Source organism: Myotis brandtii, unplaced genomic scaffold (genome assembly GCF_000412655.1).
Source record: "Myotis brandtii unplaced genomic scaffold, ASM41265v1 scaffold486, whole genome shotgun sequence".
NCBI lineage: Eukaryota > Metazoa > Chordata > Mammalia > Chiroptera > Vespertilionidae > Myotis > Myotis brandtii.
The window spans coordinates 1,437,212-1,455,377 of record NW_005368569.1 but is presented as its reverse complement, the minus strand read 5'-3'; the positions used below and the strand labels follow the sequence as shown (position 1 = coordinate 1,455,377).

At 51.6% G+C, this 18,166-nt stretch overlaps 2 protein-coding genes and 1 pseudogene across 2 annotated transcripts in view; all 3 read left to right on the top strand.

Annotated features, from left to right (window-relative positions):
• Nucleotides 1-4,806, top strand: part of LOC102249163 (dipeptidase 2) — a 10,445-nt gene extending 5,639 nt beyond the window's left edge. The window contains exons 3-12 of the mRNA XM_005876464.2: nucleotides 7-190; nucleotides 482-608; nucleotides 918-1,047; nucleotides 1,132-1,273; nucleotides 1,572-1,641; nucleotides 1,760-1,936; nucleotides 2,299-2,383; nucleotides 3,013-3,088; nucleotides 4,206-4,341; nucleotides 4,437-4,806. Of these exons, the coding sequence (XP_005876526.1) occupies nucleotides 7-190; nucleotides 482-608; nucleotides 918-1,047; nucleotides 1,132-1,273; nucleotides 1,572-1,641; nucleotides 1,760-1,936; nucleotides 2,299-2,383; nucleotides 3,013-3,088; nucleotides 4,206-4,341; nucleotides 4,437-4,694 (1,385 nt within the window). The 3' untranslated portion in view covers nucleotides 4,695-4,806. The remainder of the gene's footprint in view (nucleotides 1-6; nucleotides 191-481; nucleotides 609-917; nucleotides 1,048-1,131; nucleotides 1,274-1,571; nucleotides 1,642-1,759; nucleotides 1,937-2,298; nucleotides 2,384-3,012; nucleotides 3,089-4,205; nucleotides 4,342-4,436) is intronic.
• The window catches only part of DPEP3 (dipeptidase 3), a 13,614-nt gene extending 1,204 nt beyond the window's left edge, over nucleotides 1-12,410 (top strand). The window contains exons 2-11 of the mRNA XM_005876463.2: nucleotides 7,949-8,262; nucleotides 8,578-8,704; nucleotides 9,184-9,313; nucleotides 9,417-9,558; nucleotides 9,795-9,864; nucleotides 10,250-10,426; nucleotides 10,727-10,811; nucleotides 11,357-11,432; nucleotides 11,884-12,019; nucleotides 12,112-12,410. Of these exons, the coding sequence (XP_005876525.1) occupies nucleotides 7,991-8,262; nucleotides 8,578-8,704; nucleotides 9,184-9,313; nucleotides 9,417-9,558; nucleotides 9,795-9,864; nucleotides 10,250-10,426; nucleotides 10,727-10,811; nucleotides 11,357-11,432; nucleotides 11,884-12,019; nucleotides 12,112-12,348 (1,452 nt within the window). The 5' untranslated portion in view covers nucleotides 7,949-7,990 and the 3' untranslated portion in view covers nucleotides 12,349-12,410. The remainder of the gene's footprint in view (nucleotides 1-7,948; nucleotides 8,263-8,577; nucleotides 8,705-9,183; nucleotides 9,314-9,416; nucleotides 9,559-9,794; nucleotides 9,865-10,249; nucleotides 10,427-10,726; nucleotides 10,812-11,356; nucleotides 11,433-11,883; nucleotides 12,020-12,111) is intronic.
• Nucleotides 6,000-7,906, top strand: LOC106727836 (annotated as a pseudogene).
• Nucleotides 12,411-18,166: the final 5,756 nt, after the last annotated feature.

The window sequence follows — 18,166 nt, the reverse complement described above, 5'->3', positions numbered from 1 at the left end:
CGACAGCGCTGGGCACCCCCAGCGCCCTTCCCACGCCCGGCACCCCCAGTGCCAAGACTGGGCCCGAGGCCCCCAGCGACTCTACTGCGCCAGGCACCGCTAATGCCCCCACCTCGCCTGGAACCCCCAGCACCCCGAATCTGCGGGAGCATGCTCGGGCCCTGATGCGGGACTTCCCACTCGTGGATGGGTGCGTAGGTGCGGTGGGGGCTGAGCTCCCCCTGGGCCGGGGAGGGGGTCCTGAGCATGCAGGGCTAGGGAGGAGGTGCCCTCACATGATGTCCTTTCCCTCCTCTATCACCCCCTCCCTGTCGGGAATGCCCGAGCCCAGGCCTCATAGGGTCCTGGGATAGTGTGTGTAACAGTGTGGGGTGGGGAACGCCTCGCTGGCCCAGGCTGGCCACCTGTCCTGCCTGATCTCCAGGCCTAAAGGAGTCCACCCATTTGCCCCCGAGCTGACCCTGCCTTGACCTCCTTCCAGCCACAATGACATGCCTCTGGTCCTGAGGCAGTTTTATCGCAACCAGCTACAGAATGTGAACCTGCACAATTTCACCCGGGGCCAGACCAACCTGGACCGGCTTAGAGACGGTCTCGTGGGTGCACAGGTACCACAGGGACACACCAGGTGCCGCTGGATGCTGGGGAACGTGGGGGGACTGTGGGCCCGAGAGACCACAATACATTAGTCACGTGGCAACTCAGTTACCAGAGTGACCCCAAAAGTGCCGTGACATCAGTGCTCGGGGCTGCAGGGGCCATGGTGAACCAGCTGGGTGGGCGTCCAGGTAGCAGGGAACACGCGCTTTATCGCATGTGATCTCTGGGTCCCCTGGGCGCTATGTGGGCTGTGGAGGCTATGGAAGGAGGAGCTCCGAAGCAGGCCCCGCCCAAGCCGATCCCTGGCCTTCCCCCAGTTCTGGTCAGCCTACGTCCCATGCCAGACCCAGGATCGGGATGCCCTGCGCCTCACCCTGGAGCAAATTGACCTCATCCACCGTATGTGTGCCTCCTATTCTGAGCTGGAGTTTGTGACCACGGTTAAAGGTAGGCAGGCTGGTGGGTGGTGGTAGGGACTTGATGGGGCTACCCCAGCCCCTGAAAGTGACCACCTCACCCACCTGCCCCCAGATCTGAACAGCACCCGGAAGCTGGCTTGCCTCATTGGCGTGGAGGGCGGCCACTCACTGGACAGTAGCCTCTCCGTCTTGCGTACCTTCTACATGCTGGGTGTGCGCTACCTGACCCTCACCCACACCTGCAACACACCCTGGTGAGCACAGTGCAGATGGTCTGGGCCCACGGAGGCAGGGATCTGCCCGAGAGACCACTGGGACCCAGACCACACTTTATCCCTGGGATCCGGCTCTGACCCTGGAGTGGGGAGGGGATCTGGGCTCACAGAGCAACTCTGGACCCCCCAGCAGGGTCTTCCTACTACCAGGCACAACCCAGCGTGGGTTCTTGCTCTTGCTCTATGGGGGTGCCGGGATAGAGGGTTCAGTAGGGCCTCTCGGTTCTTGTGGCCCAATTACGGCCACCAGTCAGACTGCCTCCCGACCGTTCTGCAGGGCAGAGAGCTCAGCTAAGGGCATCCACACCTTCTACAACAATGTCAGCGGGCTGACCAGCTTTGGTGAGGTGAGAACCCTGGTTCCATACCCTGCTCCACCTGCACATACACACCCCACCTGTTCCCTACAAATAAATGCACATGCATGTGCACCCCTGATGCCTTCTGCCCAACCTTTCCCTGCAGAAGGTGGTGATGGAAATGAACCGTCTGGGCATGATGGTAGACCTGTCCCATGTCTCAGACGCCGTGGCACGACGGGCCCTGGAAGTGTCACGGGCACCTGTGATCTTCTCCCACTCAGCTGCCTGGGGGGTATGCAAGAATGAACGGAATGTTCCTGATGATATCCTGCAGCTTCTGGTGAGAGACACCGCCCTGGCCCCTGACCTAACGCAAGAGGTTTGAAACAGGAACCCTTGAACCTGAGCCCCAGCGCCTTCGACTTTCCCAAACCCTAGGCTGAACATCTGCCCTGAACTCTTGAACCCAACATAGGGTTCTAGGTGGTAAATACTCCTCTGAATCTTGAAACCCAGGGCCAAGACCCCACCCAGACCAGGACTGACCCTCCTCCATTCATACAAAACAGAGAGATGACGTTTCCTCTGACCTCAAAGTCATGGTGGAACACCTTCCTCACAGGCGCCCAGCCGGTGAACAGGCAGGTGGTTGTGCTGGGGGAGGGAGGGGCAAGCTGAGTGTCAATTTTCCCACTCGTGCAGAAGAAGAATGGTGGCATCGTGATGGTGTCCTTGTCCGTGGGCGTGCTGGAGTGCGACCTGTTGGCCAACGTGTCCACTGTGGCAGGTGAGCCCCACCTGAGCTCTCTGAGCAGCTCTGATTTGGACCTAAAGCTTTTCTGGGGACCCTCAGAACAACCAGTGCATTTGACCCATCCATTGGCGGTAGGCACAGACCCCCAAAACTGAAACATGCACAGTACGCAGCACCTTGGTGCCATTACAGCTAGAGCCACAGAGTGGATAGTGCAATACTGTTGGGTATAAGGGAGGCAGTTACACATAAAGCCTGGGTGTCTCCGTAGGGGCTCCCAAAATGCCCTGCCCCTGCCTCTGGTCAAGGGACTGGGCAGCCCCTTAGGTCTCTGTGGTGTTTGTCCCTCTCCCATCTTTCACATCCATGGAAAGGAGCACCCATAGGTTCTCAAGGAGACGTGAGGCAGGGTGAATCCTGATGTGAAATGGCCCAAACTGGTAGCGCTGGGATCTACTAGAAACTTGAAGTCCAGTCTAGAGACAGCTGGGATCACATCAGGTCAAAAGCTCAGGGCTCTCAAGTTGGCACACTGGGGGCCAAGCCATGAAGTAATTGGCCTGCATGGCCTACAGGCTGCAAAAAGAGGAATCAGCAGAGTCCAGTCCCCACCCCCCACCCCTGCCCTGGAAGCCTCACATTGCTGACTCTCCATCCCCCAGATCACTTCGATTACATCAGGGCAGTCATTGGATCCGAGTTCATTGGTATTGGCGGCGATTATGATGGGACCAAGAGGTGAGTGCTTCCCTGTGGCTTGTCAGGAGCTAGCTGTGCAGCAGTGGGGCCTTCGCAGACTCCGTGTCCACCACAGCATGGTCCTCATGGCCTTTAGGCCTTGACCACAGGTCTGCTGGCCCACTTGGCATCTCCCCTCCTAGGAACTGTTTCCTGGACTTTCTTGTCTGACTGTGGCCCATTGGCCCCACTCTAAGTCGTCATATTTGGCCAAGCCACCAGACAGCTCATCTGCCTAGCACAGTGATGGTGAACCTATGACAGGCGTGTCAGAGGTGACATGCGAACTCATTTTTTTGGTTGATTTTTCTTTGTTAAATGGCATTTAAATATATAAAATAAATATCAAAAATATAAGTCTTTGTTTTACTATGGTTGCAAATATCAAAAAATTTCTATATGTGACACGGCACCAGAGTTAAATTAGGGTTTTTTTTCAAAATGCTGACACGCCGAGCTCAAAAGGTTCGCCATCACTGGCCTAGCATGTGCACCCACCCCCCAGTGCCAGCAGACCCACTGCCTCTGAGCAGACTTTTAGCAAAGTCTGGTACAGGTTGAACATAATTTCTGCTTGCAGCTGGGTCTGTGCATGCAAGGGTTCAACCCAGTTATGTTCTTTTAAATATATTTTTATTTCAGAAAGGAAGGGAGAGGGAGAGAGAAACATCAATGATGAGAGAGAATCAATTGATCAGGCTGCCTCCTGCACGCCCCCCAATGGGGATCGAGCCCACAACCTGAACATGTGCCCTGATGGGGAATCAAACCGTGACCTCCTAGTTCATAGGTCGGTGCTCAACCACTGAACCACACCAGCCGGACTCAATCCAGTTCTTAAAAAGCTCTTCTTTTTATACATAGAGGAAGAATTTGCATTCAGTGAAAGGCATAGATCTTAGTACAATTCAAATGAGTTTTGACGAATATTCAAGGAAGTTTTGATTCTGAAAAATGAAGAGTAGGGGGTGAATCATTTACTCTCTCCCAGTCTCCATTTCCCGTATCTGACCGGGGCTGGGGTTCAATGGATCCCGAACACATAGGGCTGTGGTTCTGAGTCAGGACCAGGGAACAGATATGGGGCCCACCAACTGGTTGCCTGGCGGCCATACAGTTTCCCTCAGGGACTGGAAGACGTGTCCACATACCCAGTACTGATAGAGGAGTTGCTGAGTCGTGGCTGGAATGAGGAAGAGCTCCAGGGTGTCCTTCGAGGAAATCTGTTGCGGGTCTTCAGACAGGTGGAGCAGGTAGGTGTGCTGGGCTGGGCGAAAGCATCGCTCGGGAGGCTGAGCAGGCTGGGGGAAGCTGTGGGAGCTGCCTCACCACCCACTGCTGCCTCCAGGTTCGGGAGGAAAACAAGGGGCAGAGGCCCTTAGAGGATGAGTTCCCAGATGAGCAGCTGGGCAGCTCTTGCCGCTCGGTCCTCCCGAGGCTGCATCAGAGACATTATATGGCTCCAGACCAGAAACTAATTGAGACTCCTTCGCATTGGAAACCGAAGTTGTCATCTAAGAAGTCATTCTCGAAATCATCCCCCCACATTGCCCCAAGCCTCACAATTATTGCTTCCTTCCCAGTTGTCATTCTGTGGCTCTGGTGACCCAGTTCTTCCTGTCAGATGTCACTTTGGCAGCTGTGGACACCCCACAAAGTTGCCCCTTTGTGCAGGCACAAATATTTCCTGAAAATAAATATTTTAGACTGGAACCAGGCATGAGTGTCCTTCTCTGTGGTGGGTCCCAATACTGGTGGTTGGTGGGGGACCCTGCTGTTCAGCCACCAGTTACTCAAGGAAGACATGCTGGTCGCGGCTTGAGGAAACCCAGGCGACTGGGCTCAGCACTGGAAGAAGACAGTGGGTGGCTCTGGCTGCATGAGGGTAGATTCCCTCTGGGTCGCTCACCTCAATCCCCATCCTGACCCACTGACCACCATTTGACGATCTTTCGGAGAATCTGAGTTCACATTCCCAAGTAGGGAACCTCCGTGGATCACAAATGACCTTTGTTCCTATTTGGACAGAGCCCTCCAATGGCTGAACTGCCCTGGATATGGGGCCACACCTCCCTGACCCCCAGAGACTTCCTCTCTGAGAGGCACAGGCTACTTAAAGACAATCACCCCATCTAACCCCCAGGCCAGTTAATAATAATAAACATGATAATAGGTAATGGCTAATAAAAATGATAATACTAATAGTCTATGCATATCCCATGATAAAGCAATTTCACCCAAGGTATATATCCAAGAGGAATGCATGCATACATTCCCCCAGAGGCATATAAAATAATATTTATAGCAGTACTATTCATAATAGTCCCAAACTGTGCATTTCAAAGTCAAACTTCAAGAAGCCAAAGACAAAAGATTATCTTAAAAGCAGTCATATTTTTTAAATCATATTAACTTGAGGAACAACAATACTGACAACTGAATTTTCAATAGAAATAATGGGGCAGTGCCCTTGGCAGCCCCCCGGATCTGTCTCTTGCTTCAACAGTGCTAGAACAGAACATACTCAGGGACACCCCTTTTCCAGTCTCCAACCACCCTCCCTCCAACCTGTTTTCCACTCATCACCTTTGGAACCACCTCAGCCATCCTCAGCCTCCAAGACCAGCAAATACCATTGTGTGTGTGTGTGTGTGTGTGTGTGTGTGTGTGTGTGTGTGTGTGTGTGTGTGATTTTAGAGAGAGGAATGGGGGAGAGAGAGAGAGAGACAGAACAGCAAACATTGATTTGAGAGAGATATCATCGGTTGCCTTCCATACAACTGGGTTCTAATTCCTGGTCTGTGCCCTGACCAGGAATTAAACCCGCCACCTTTCAGTGTACAAGATGCTTCAACCAATTGAGCCATAATAGCCAGGGCAGCAAACACCATTTTTGGACCATAACTCCTTATTGCTGAACAACCATGAGCCCCCTAATTTGTCAGAATTATTCCACCGAGGTGGAGGCTGCCCTCAGCTGCCTGGTCAAGCTGCATCTGTGGGCCTCCTACACCTACCTCTCTCTGGGCTTCTATTTTGACCACTACAGTGTGGCTCTGGAGGGTGGGGCCACTTCCTCAAGATGTCAGAGGAGAAGTGCAAGGGCACCCAGCATCTTTTAAAGATGCAAAACCAGCATGGTGGCCGAATATATTTCCAGGACGTGCTGAAGCCTTCCCAAGATAAATGGGGCAAAACTCAGGATGTCATGGAAGCTGCCATGGTCATGGAAAAGCACCTGAACCAGGCCCTTTTGGATCTGCACGCCCTGGTTCTACCTTCACAGAACCTCATCTTTCTGACTTCCTGGAAAACCACTTCTTGGATGAGGAAGTGAAACTCATCAAGAAGATGGGCGACGAACTGACTAATCTCTGAAGGCCGGCCGGTCCCCAGGCTGGGCTGAGTGAGTATCTCTTTAAGAGGCTCACCCTCAAGCAGACGAGGAGCCTTTGGAGCCCAGAGGCCTTTGAGGGGCCTCTCTGCATTCCTCTGGTGTCTAGCTTTTGCTGACCTCCCTGAAACCATGAAAATCCTCACTTGAGGATATGTTTTTATTGATTTTTAGAGAGAGGAAAGGAGAGAGAGAAAAACATTGATCGGTTTTCTGTGGATACCAGGGATAGAACCCACAACCTAAGTATGTGCTCTAACTAGGAATCGAATCTGCAACCCTTTTGTGTACAGGACAATGCTCCAACTAACGAAGCAAACTGGCCAGGGCCTGCAAAGCATCTTTTTAACCACCGTGGAGTCCTCTCCCATGCATTGAACCAAATGGAAACAATAAAGTTATTTGGGGGGGGGGGAGGAATAATGGACATCTTTACACAGTGAAATATCTTTAACCTGCTGAATAAAAGTAACTACTACTGTTGAATTCTGTGAAGTGAAATATTCTTCAAAAGTGAAGGGAAGCCCTGGCTGGTTTGGCTCAGTGGATAGAGAGTCGGCCTGCGGATTGAAGGGTCCCAGGTTCGATTCCGGCTAAGGGCATGTACCTTGGTTGCGGGCACATCTCCAGTGGGAGGTGTGCAGGAGGCAGCTAGTCGATGTTTCTCTCTCATTGATGTTTCTGGCTCTCTGTCCCTCTCCCTTCCTCTCTGTGAAAAATCAATAAAATATATATAAAAGAAAAAAAAGAAATCTCTTCTTTATAAAAAAAAGTGAAGGGAAATAAATACCTTTTTAGACAAATAAATGTGGAGAAAGAAATTGGAAATGTATAAATCACCTAATGAGAATATCAGTTATTATGGGAAAAGTGCACATCAAATAGAAATTAAGGAGGTCATAGGTGCCCTAATTTCACATTTGAAATGGAGATACAGATACTTAAAGTATCTTTAGATTTTGAATTTTTTAAAAAAATCCTCACCTGAGGATATTTTCCTATTGATTTTTAGAGAGAGTGGAAGAAAGAGGGAAAGACAGAGAGAAATACTGATGTGAGAGAAACACATCGATTGGTTGCCTCCTGCACATCCCCTCACCAGGGCCCGGGCTGGGGAGGAGCCTACAACCCAACCGAGGTACATGTCCTGGACTGGGTCCCTCCCAGTTTCCCCCCTGGCCCACTCCCTTCGTCCATCGGTCCCTATCAGAAGCCAAGACAGAGGGATCCGGGTGGAGGGAGCCCACGATGCGTCGCCAGAGGGCGCTCGCGGCCGAGGCCTGCCTGGCCCTTTGGGGTGCTCTCCCAGTTGGGAGCAGGAGGGCCGTGGTGCCCCCTGGCGACCACGCAGTGCGACGGCGCTCCGGATCCCTGGGAGTCTTCCCAGCGTCTTGACCCTCCTGCTCTCGAAGCCGCGCCGCTGAGTCATCTAAGTCGACGGTCGGCTGACCATCTGCCTCTCTCAGGCTTTCAAAACCAGCCCTTGCCCGCCTGCCCGCCTGTGCAGCATGCGGCCCGCGGACCTCGAGTGTCCCCGCGTGCTCGGCTGGCGGCCTCTGCCGTGTCTGCTGCTTTTGCTGTTGCTGTTGCTGCTGCTGAAGCCAGTGACCCGCGCTCGGACCATTGCGGGCGCCCCCAGCGCCCCGACAGCGCTGGGAAGTACCAGCGCCAAGACCATGCCCGACGTCCCCAGTGCCCCAACCACGCCAAGCACCCCCAGGGCCCTGAGACTGCGGGAGCGCGCGCAGGCCCTGATGCGGGACTTTCGGCTGGTGGACGGGTGTGTAGATGCCGCGTGGGGGCGGTGGGGGCTGAACTCACTCCTAGGCAGGGGAGGGGATCCTGCGCGTGCACGGCTAGCGAGGAGGCTCCCTCACACCTCCCCTGGATACACTCTCTCCATCATCATTCATGGGCCCTTTCTCCCCATTATCCCGTTTCTGGTGGAACTCAAGCTGAGCCTCCAGAGGTCTCCCTATTGTTTGCCTGTGTGAGGTGGGAAGGTGGAGTGGGACAGGGCCGGTCCAGGCATGTTGACATGTCTTGCCTGACCTGAGGGCATGTCCGCACTCTAACCTTATCTTGGCACCCTCAGCCACAACCATCTGCCCCAGCTCCTGAGACGGCTTTTCCAGAACAGGCTACAAGATGTTAACCTGCGCAACTTCAGTCGTGGCCAGACCAGCCTGGACAAGCTCGTGGACGGCCTTGTGGGTGCACAGGTACCACAGGGACACACAGGGGGCCACAGCATGGCTGCTGGGGAATGTGGAGGCCACAGGAACCTGGGTAGGCAGTCCTCTGGTGACTGGGTATCATAGGACACAATGTGTCATCAGGTGGCTGCTGGGGAGCGTGGGGGTGTTGGAGGCCAAGACAGCCTGGCCACATAGATCCCTAGGTTCTGTGGAGACACACAGAAAATGATCAGAAAATTCCTGGTGATTGTGGGAGGTGCCAAGACCACAAACGACATGGTGAGTTGGCCTTGGGGCATTCACACAGCACACGGACAAACAGCAGGCAAGGATGATGTGTCTTGAGCCCACAGTTTGGCTGCTGGCAGCAAGCTGAATGGTTATCAAGGTGCCATGGGGTTGGCCTCACTTAGGTCACTGACCCTAATGAGTACCGTGGGGGCTGAGGAGGAGTGGCAGGCCAAAGGTCTGACCCCATTCTGGAACCTTGGGCCTACCCTTAGTTCTGGTCAGCCTACGTCCCTTGCCAGACCCAGGGACAGGATGCCATACGCCTCACCCTGGAGCAGATTGACCTCATTCATCGCATGTGTGCTTCCTATGCTGAACTGGAGCTTGTGACCTCAGTCAAAGGTGGGCTGTCAAATGGGGGGGGGGAGGGTTGGGGATAGTCAGGGGACTCCTCTGGTGCGTCTGGCCCTGGTTCCGGACCACTTGGTCATCCACCCTCTTCTAGATCTGAACAGCACTCAAAAGCTGGCCTGCCTCATTGGTGTGGAGGGTGGTCACTCACTGGACAGCAGCCTCTCTGTTCTGCGTAGTTTCTATCTGCTGGGAGTGCGCTACCTGACACTCACCTTCACCTGCAACACGCCCTGGTGAGTGTAGTGGAATGATAGACAGGATGGCGGGGAAACTGCCAGAGAGGTGAGGACAGAGGTGTCCAGAGGGAGGCTGGACTGCCGGCAGGTCCCTCACACTCCCAGATAGCAGCTGGCCTACGTCCTTACCCTGCTCTGGAGGTGGGCTGCATGAACAGAGGGATTGCAGAGTCCCCAGGCTTTGATGGCCAAGGTGTGGCCCACTAGATTGCCCTCCACTGGCTGTTCTGCAGGGCAGAGAGTTCCGTCAAGTTTGAAGACCACTTCTACACCAACGTCAGTGGGCTGACAAGCTTCGGTGAGGTGAGGACTCCTGTTCCCTACCCGAACCCACTTGTTCCCTATAGATCTGTGCACACGTGCATCTATGACACACACACACACACACACAAATAAAATATTTGTCCCATCCTAGCCGGTTTGGCTTAGTGGATAGAGCAAAGACCCGCAGACCAAAGGGTCCCGAGTTCGATTCCAGTCAAGGGCACATACTTCGGTTGCAGGCTCCTCCCGGGCCTGGGCCTTGGTCAGGGCTTGTTCAGGAGGCAACCAATCGATGTGTTTTTCTCACTTCGATGTTTCTCTCTGTCTTTCCCTCTCTCTTTCACTCTCCTTAAAAATCAATGGAGAAATATCCTCGGGTGAGGATTAACAAACAAATAAACAAACAAAAAATTTGTCCCTGCAGAAGGTGGTAGGGGAAATGAATCGCCTGGGCATGATGGTGGACTTGTCCCATGCGTCAGACACCCTGGTGCAACAAGTGCTGAAGGTATCAAGGGCTCCTGTGATCTTCTCCCACTCAGCTGCCAGGGCTGTGTGCAACAATTTCCTGAATGTCCCAGATGACATCCTGAAACTTCTTGTGAGTGGCCACCGCAGCCCTCAAACCAGGGCTAAGCATGTTTCATACAAAGATTCTTGACCTTGAACAAAGCTACCAGCCCAGGCCTCACTTTTGGACTCAAGGCTGGTTAACCCTCCCCATCTCTGAAACTCAAGTCCAAATCAGTTCCACCCAGGGACCCACAAACCCAGAGGAGAAGTGTCTTCCAATCTCTGAAGGCAGGACTGAGTATGGTCCTAATAGGAGGGCCCTCCAGGGGTGGGGCAGGTCATCAGGACAGAAGGGCCAAGCTGAGTATCCATTTGTTTATCCCTGTAGAAAAAGAATGGTGGCATTGTGATGGTGACGCTGTCCATGGGGATTTTACAGTGCAACCTGTTTGCTAATGTGTCCACTGTGGCAGGTAAGCCCCACCTCAACTCCTTGCGCAGTTCTAGCTTGGGTCTGTGGCCACCGGGGTCCTCAGGACAGCTCCAGTGAGCTAGCACACCTGTTGGGCAATAGGCAGACCTTGGGAAGTATATACAGCTCTTCACGGCCACCTGATCTGGGCCCACAGTCAATGCTGATGGGTTTGGGCAAGCATCTGCCTCTGCTTCTGCGTCTCACTTTTACTCCACATCTCTGGACAGGACAGGCAGGCAGACCCCAACCAGGCTCTCAAGGAACCCAGAGGCAGGGTGGCTTCTGGGCAGGAAAAGATCCAAAGAGGTGGCTCTGAAGTTCACTCTAGGTCCAGTGTCCAGCTTGTGGCCACTTCAGAACTCACAACTGGCTAGGAGCTCTGTAGAGTCAGCTGCCATGGCCTGGAGTACTATGGGCAGGGTGATTGGCCAGGGCTGAGCTTCACCAGACCAGGGCAGGGCTGCCCACCACTAACCTCCCCAGGGCTGATCCCAGGGTCTAACTCCAGCCCAGTGCTGCCCACCACCAACCTCCACCCTCTAGATCACTTTGACCACATCAAGGCAGTCATTGGATCTGAGTTCATCGGGATTGGTGGAAATTATGACGGGTCTGGCCGGTGAGTGTTTCCCTGGGTTTTTTCTTGGGCTGGGACAGAGGAGGGAATTATAGTTCCCCATCCTGTGGTCCTCCCATCTTTCAAACCACAGGCTCTTGTCTTCCAGACAATTTTATATTTCCCCACTCTCAGGGCCTGTGTCCTGGGCTTTCCCTGTCCCTTTCTGTGGTCCACTGGACCCACCGCCACTCGAGGTCATCACCTCCTACAGGCAGAGCTCATCTGCCTGCACAAACTCCGGTCCCAACCCAGCAGGTCTGTTGTGGACTGATCATCTGTTCAGTGGGTAGATGCTGCAGAAGCCTAGTCTTCAAGGAGCTTCCAAAGTGGCGTTCAGTAGACTAAAGAACAATGGCCTTCAGTTTCCCATGTGACTGGGGCTGTTGGGACAATGGCCGTAGACAAGGATCAGGGCCATGGTCCCACAGCTGGCTGGCTGCTGTTTGCACAGGTTCCCTCGGGAGCTGGAGAATGTATCCACATACCCGGTTCTGATAGAAGAGTTACTGAGGCGTGGCTGGAGTGAGAAAGAGCTCCAGGGTGTCCTTCGTGGAAATCTGCTACGGGTCTTCAGACGAGTGGAGCAGGTATTATGCTGGGCTGAGCAAAAGGATGGTTCCCTGGTGTGCAGGTGAGGGGTGCACTGGGGGAGCCACTGACTGCTGGCTCCCACCCGCAGGTGAGAGATGAAAACAGTGGCCAGAACCCTGCAGAGGATGAGTTTCCAGACAGGCAGGTGGGCAGATCCTGCCACTCCCACCTCGTGACTCAGCATGAACACCTGGCCACACACCTGGATGTGACCAAGTGGCCAAGCAATCATATTCTCCAGAGTCCCCCAAAAGCCTCCCCACACCTTGTCCTAGGCTTCATGGCTACTGCCACCTTCTCAATCCTCATCCTGTGGCTCTGGTGACCTGGTCAGTTTCCCAGAGGTCACCTTAGGAGTGTCACAAATTCCCCCTCCTAGTCATCCAGGCACAAGCATATGCTAAGAATAAACATTTTAGGCATGGAACCAGGTGTGAGTGTCCTTCCTCTTTCACATGGGAGGGGGCAATCCAGACTTCATTCCTTTTTATGGGTGAACTAGAAGCCCGTTGCATGACTCACACAATAGGCCTTCCTTCCCCTGGCTGCCGGCACCAATTTTCCTCCGGCATCCAGGACCCAGGCCTTTGGTCTGGCTGCAGCAAGGCTTGGCTCTTCAGTCTTCAGTCTTCAGTCTTCAGTCCGGCCAGAGCCTTCAGTCTTCACTCCATGCTTGCGTATGCAAATTAACCGCCATCTTTGTTGGGTGTAGCAGAGTGACACCAATTTGCATGTTTCTCTTTTATTAGTGTAGATAATAGTCCCTGGTGCGCGCGCGCACGCACACACATACACACACACACACACACACACACACACACACACACACAATCCCTGGTACATAGAGATCACAGTTTGTTACCCATTCATCTGTTGATGGAAACTTGGGTTGCCTCCACCTTTTGGCTATACAATGAACATTGGCATACAGGTATCAAATATGTGAGCTCCAGGAATTATTCAGCCCTGCTATCAATTCCTTTGGGCACATGCCTAGGATGAAATTGCTGAACCATAGGGCAATTCTAGGTTTAGCTTTTTGCAAAACCACCACACTGTTTTCAAAAGCAGCTGTACCATTTTAAAACCCCACTCAGCAATGTACAAGGGTTTCAATTTCTCCACATCCTCCCCAGCACTTATCTTGCATTTTTTGTGATAATAGCTAACCTAAGGGGTGTGAAATGATACCTTGTCACCAATCTCACATTGTGGTTTTGGTTTGCATTTATCTAATGACTAAATGATGTGGAGCATCTTTTCCTGGGTACAGTATATCCATAAGCTCCAAGTCAGTGCTCTTTCTCAGCTCTCTGAAGCCATTTTGGACTGGCTTGGGAGGTCATCCTGTTCTCCCCAGAAAGTCTTATTATGCGAGTAATAAAATTTCTACATCCTCTTGGAGTACATGTAGCCTTATCAGTCTTGACATCTGACCCAAATTTGGGGGAGGATGGGTCTATCCGCTTCTAGGGGTTGACCTCAAAGCTTTGTCAGGACTATTATTTCATCTCTTGCTAATTTAGCCTGACTCCTAAGGCAATGCTCTTCTGAGGAGTCTAGCTAATGGCCCATATATTGAAAGGTCTTTCACTCTCACTGGCAGGAACACAAATATGTGAGCTCCAGGAATTATTCAGCCGACATCTTTCCAGTGGTTCTTTCTCTGGTCTTATATAAACTTCTTCGTGTGTGTGTGTGTGTGTGTGTGTGTGTGTGTACAGATCAATCCTCTGAACGACTCAAGGGGGGACCCTCTGTAGATCTCCAGGTCTCTCTCTTTGTGTAGCTTCCTCCTCGATGGTATTCTGTCCTGCAGATTCTAGCTGCTTTGGCCTTCTCAAATGCAGGGCTTATTTTTCTTTCTTTTTTTAAATATATTTTTTATTGATTTTAGAGAAGAAGGGAGAGGGAGAGATAGAAACATCAATGATGAGAGAGAATCATTGATTGGCTGCCTCCTGCACACCCCCCACTGGGGATCCAGCCTATAACCCTTGACTGGAATCAAACCCGGGACCTTTCAGTTTGCAGGCTGATGCTCTATCCACTGAGCCAAACCAGCTAGGGAATTTTCTTTCTTCTTTTAGAAAAATATATATTTATTTATTTCAAAGAGGAAGGGAGAGAGAGAGAGATACAAACATTGATGAGAGAGAATTATCGAGCCTGCAACGTGGGCATGTTCCCTGACCAGGAATAGAACTCTGACTTCCTGGTTCATAGGTCGATGCTCAACCACTGGGCCATACTGGCTGGGCTATTTTTCTCCTTAATTCAGCAGGACCACGAGGTTCTGAGTTGAGGTCCCCCCGCTTCCTCCCACTCCCACACTATGGAAGTTATCTCTAGGCAATAAGCTAATACAATCATAGGACTCACATCATTTATTTCTCTTCCATCTGGGATCACAGTCCTATATCACCTATTGTCTATTGTCTGAAAACCATTGTTTTATACAGTTCTATTTAATTTACACAGAAAGGTACATTTGGCCCCTATTATGCCATCATGGTTGGAAGCAGTTCTATTGAGGTATTCCTCACAACCAATAATCAATTTTTGTAAGTGTTCCAAGTATACTTGGCAAAAATATGGATAGAGATGTCCATTAGGTCAAGTTAATTAACTGTGTTAAAATCTTTTATATCTTTGCTGGGTTTTTTCTTCACTTATTTGTAACCATGACCGTTGTGTTGAAATCTTCTATTGTGCTGGTGTATTTATCAGTTCTCCCTATATGTCTAACAATTTGCTTTTATTCAAATTAACACATTGCCTGGCTGGCGTGGCTCAGTGGTTGAGCATTGACCTTTGAACCAGGAGGTCAAGATCCAATTCCCGATCAAGGCACATACCCAAGGTTGTGGGCTTGATCCCCAGTTGGGGGGAGGGGGCGTGCAGAAGGCAGCCGATCAATGATTCTCTCTCATCATTAATGTTTCTATCTCTCTCTCCCTCTCTTCCTGTCTGAAATCAATTTTTTTCAAAAAGAAACGAACGTACCATAAAATTCACCATTTTAAAATGAATAATTCAGTGGCATTTAGTTCACTGAAAATGTTGTGTAACCATCATCATTGTCTAGTTCTAAAACATTTTTATCACCCTAAAAGGAAACCTTATATCCATTAAGCAGTTACTCCTCAGCCCCTCATTCCCCCTAATCACCAATCATTTTTTCTTTCTTCTTTTGGGAGAATTCCTTAATTTGGTCTTTCCAACTTTCTAATTCATCCTCAATGATAACTTTCTGCTATTAGATCACCTATTGTATCCTTTGTTTCAGATATTATTGCAGTAATTTTTATACCTGGTCCCATATTTCTTTGATACTTCTCCCATCCAGAGATAGGGACTACCTTCCAACCCCCCTGTTAAATCTGGACTTTGTAACTGCTTGACCAGTAAAATACGAAGAAGTGATGTAGTGCCTGTTTCCAGGCCTAGGCCTGGAGAAACTGTCAGCATCTACTCCCTGCTTCTTGGGATGCTTACCCATGGACTGCTGCCACTATCCTGTGGAGAAGCCACGCAGCCCACGGACAGGTCACATGCAGAGGACCCAGTGCTCTGGTCCACAGTCTCACTGAGCTCTTTGCCTACAGCCAGTCACAACTTGCTAGTCATGTGAGTGAGGCATCTTGGGAGTAAATCCTCTGGTCCCAACTGATGCCAGAGAGCTTTACTCAAATTGAAGCTTTGTGAGCAAATTAATGTTTTTGTTGATAGTTGTTTTAAGCCACTATGTTTTGGGGTAATTTGTTACATAGTAGTAGATCACTGGAACAGTTATATTTTTCATATCTAATAGTTCTGCTTATTCTTTTTTATATACTAGTATATTCTTGTTTCATATTGCTAATATTCTCCCTTATCTTTTGTAATATGTTTATTAGGCTAATCTTGAACTGTTGATCAGTGTGTTCTAATAATTTTCCTGATAGATGTTTTCTTTTGAAATGTCTGTGCTTTCTTTTTGCCTGTGAGCTTATTTCTGCCTGTGAGTACCCTGATGGTGCAGACTACTTGGTCAGTCAACGAATGGTATGGGGGAAGTTGTATCCTAGCCACAGAATTCCCCAGAGCTAAGGTTGTCTGTTGGGCTTCAGTGGCCTATCTCTCCCACACAGCATCTGACCCCACCCCTGAGGAGAGAGGCCGTTGTGTGTGATGGCAGGGTGGGAGCAGTGTGAACACTGCTGAGAACATGTGTCTGGACAAATTACAAACCCCAGAGGTTGGTTCTCTTGTTAAAGGCTTGTATTACACCCTGGCATGCACCCTGGGGCCAAGGACTGAGGATACCAAAGTGACAAGACCGAAAGGGTCCTGCCCTTGTGAAATCCACAATCTAGTGGGTGGGAAAAACATTAATCAAAGATCCCCACAAGGCCTTTCTCCCTGCAGTGGGTACTATGAAGGGAAAGTGTCCCAGGGGAACACAAGCCAGGGAGGACGAGGTAGGGTGTCAGGATCTGTGCCTGAGAAGTCTTCTGGGGAGGAGGTGGTGCTGCAGGCTGAGAACTCCGCCATATGGAGGAGCTTGGTCAGTGAGGGTGGGGACAGAGGGTTGAAAGGCATCCTGTCCGAGTGAACAGCAAGTGATTTGCAGAAACTCCCTGAGTTTGAGGAAGTAAAAGACAGAAGGGTTGAGGCTGGGCAGGAGGATGGGGAGAGGTGCAGCTGGAGAGGCTGGGGAGCCAGATGAAGCAGGGACTTGTGGGCCAAGAAGTGACTGGGCTTTCTCTTCAGAAGAGGCGGCTCTAGCCCTGGCCGGTGTGGCACAGCGCGGTTGGCTGGTTGTTGTCCCATGCACCTAAATGTCACTGATTCGTGTTCCGGTTGGGGTACATGCCCAGGTTGCAGGCTCTGTCCGAGTGGGAGGATGCAGGAGGCTGCTGAGAGATGTCTCTCTCTCCCTCTCCCTTCCTTTCTCTTTAAAATCAATTAAAAAATAAAAATAAATTTAAAAAGAGGTGGCTTACCATGAGTGGGGGAGAGAGCAAGAAGTCCATTTGGAAGGCTGCTCCTATGGCCAACTGAAGGCAGCATGAGGGGACAGGAAGTTAAGTGGACAAACCCTGGCTGGGAAGACTGTGGGGTAGGGGCCAGAACGGTGGTCAGCTCAGAGGTCCTCCGGCAAGGCCCAGGGACTCTGACTCCTGATTCTGCCCCAGAGCTGGAGGCTGGGAAGAGGAGGCAGTCAGAGGGCGCAGTCAGAGGTTGGTTGGGAAGATACACCTAATTCTGATGTTCTAAAGCCCCGTGAGCCATAAAGGGGAGGAAAATGGAGATAGACAAGGAAGATGGGCTCTGGGGTTTTCTGATAGAGAACGGCTGGAAGGACACCTAGAAAGATAAAGATGTCAAAGTAAAGCCAACTGTGTGAGCTATCTGAAGCAGTATTGTGGAAAGTGAAAGAAAAGTTAAGAGCAAGTAAGTAAACGATTTGGATAAAGGAACCCCCAGGAAGTGAGACAGTAAAATTAAGGTGAAAGAATTTGACTAAAGAATAGAATGTAGCCTCCCAAAGGGGCAAAAGGGGCAGGGCCAGGGGGATCTGTGTCCTTCCTGCGGATGAGGCAGCAGCCTCTGGGAAAGGGGCCAGGATCCCTGCTGCCTCCACCTGGGGAGAGGGGAAGCCGGGAAGGGATGGCTTTCGCAGGGACTGGGTTTCCAGGGACTCAGAGGAGAGGTGGGAAACCGAGTTGAGGGAAATGGATAGAGGAATGAATACCGAGGAAAGGCGGGAGTCCCTGGGCAGGACTGGGAGGGCCTCTGCGATCCTAGGCCCGTCCTGCTGACCCTTCCCTGTCCCTGAGAAATGTCGCTGAGAGTTTACTAGGCACAGAGCACAGAGCCAGTGCACCCCGCACCCCAGCTCGCGTTGTCCTCAGGCAACCCCAAGAGGTGGACGCGCATTCCCCCTTTTAACAAGTACCACATCTGGGGCTCAGAGAGGGCGGTTCCTCGCCCAAGGTCACACAGCAATCAGGCCCTCCCCAAGGCCTGAAGCTACTGGAAATCCTCCCTCCAGAGGGGCTTCGCCACTCCAGGGCCCCCTAGGGGAGGAGCTGGCCCAGCCCCTCCTGCTCCCCGCCCCCGAGGGGCGGCCCGGGGGGCGGGCGGAGGAAGTGAGC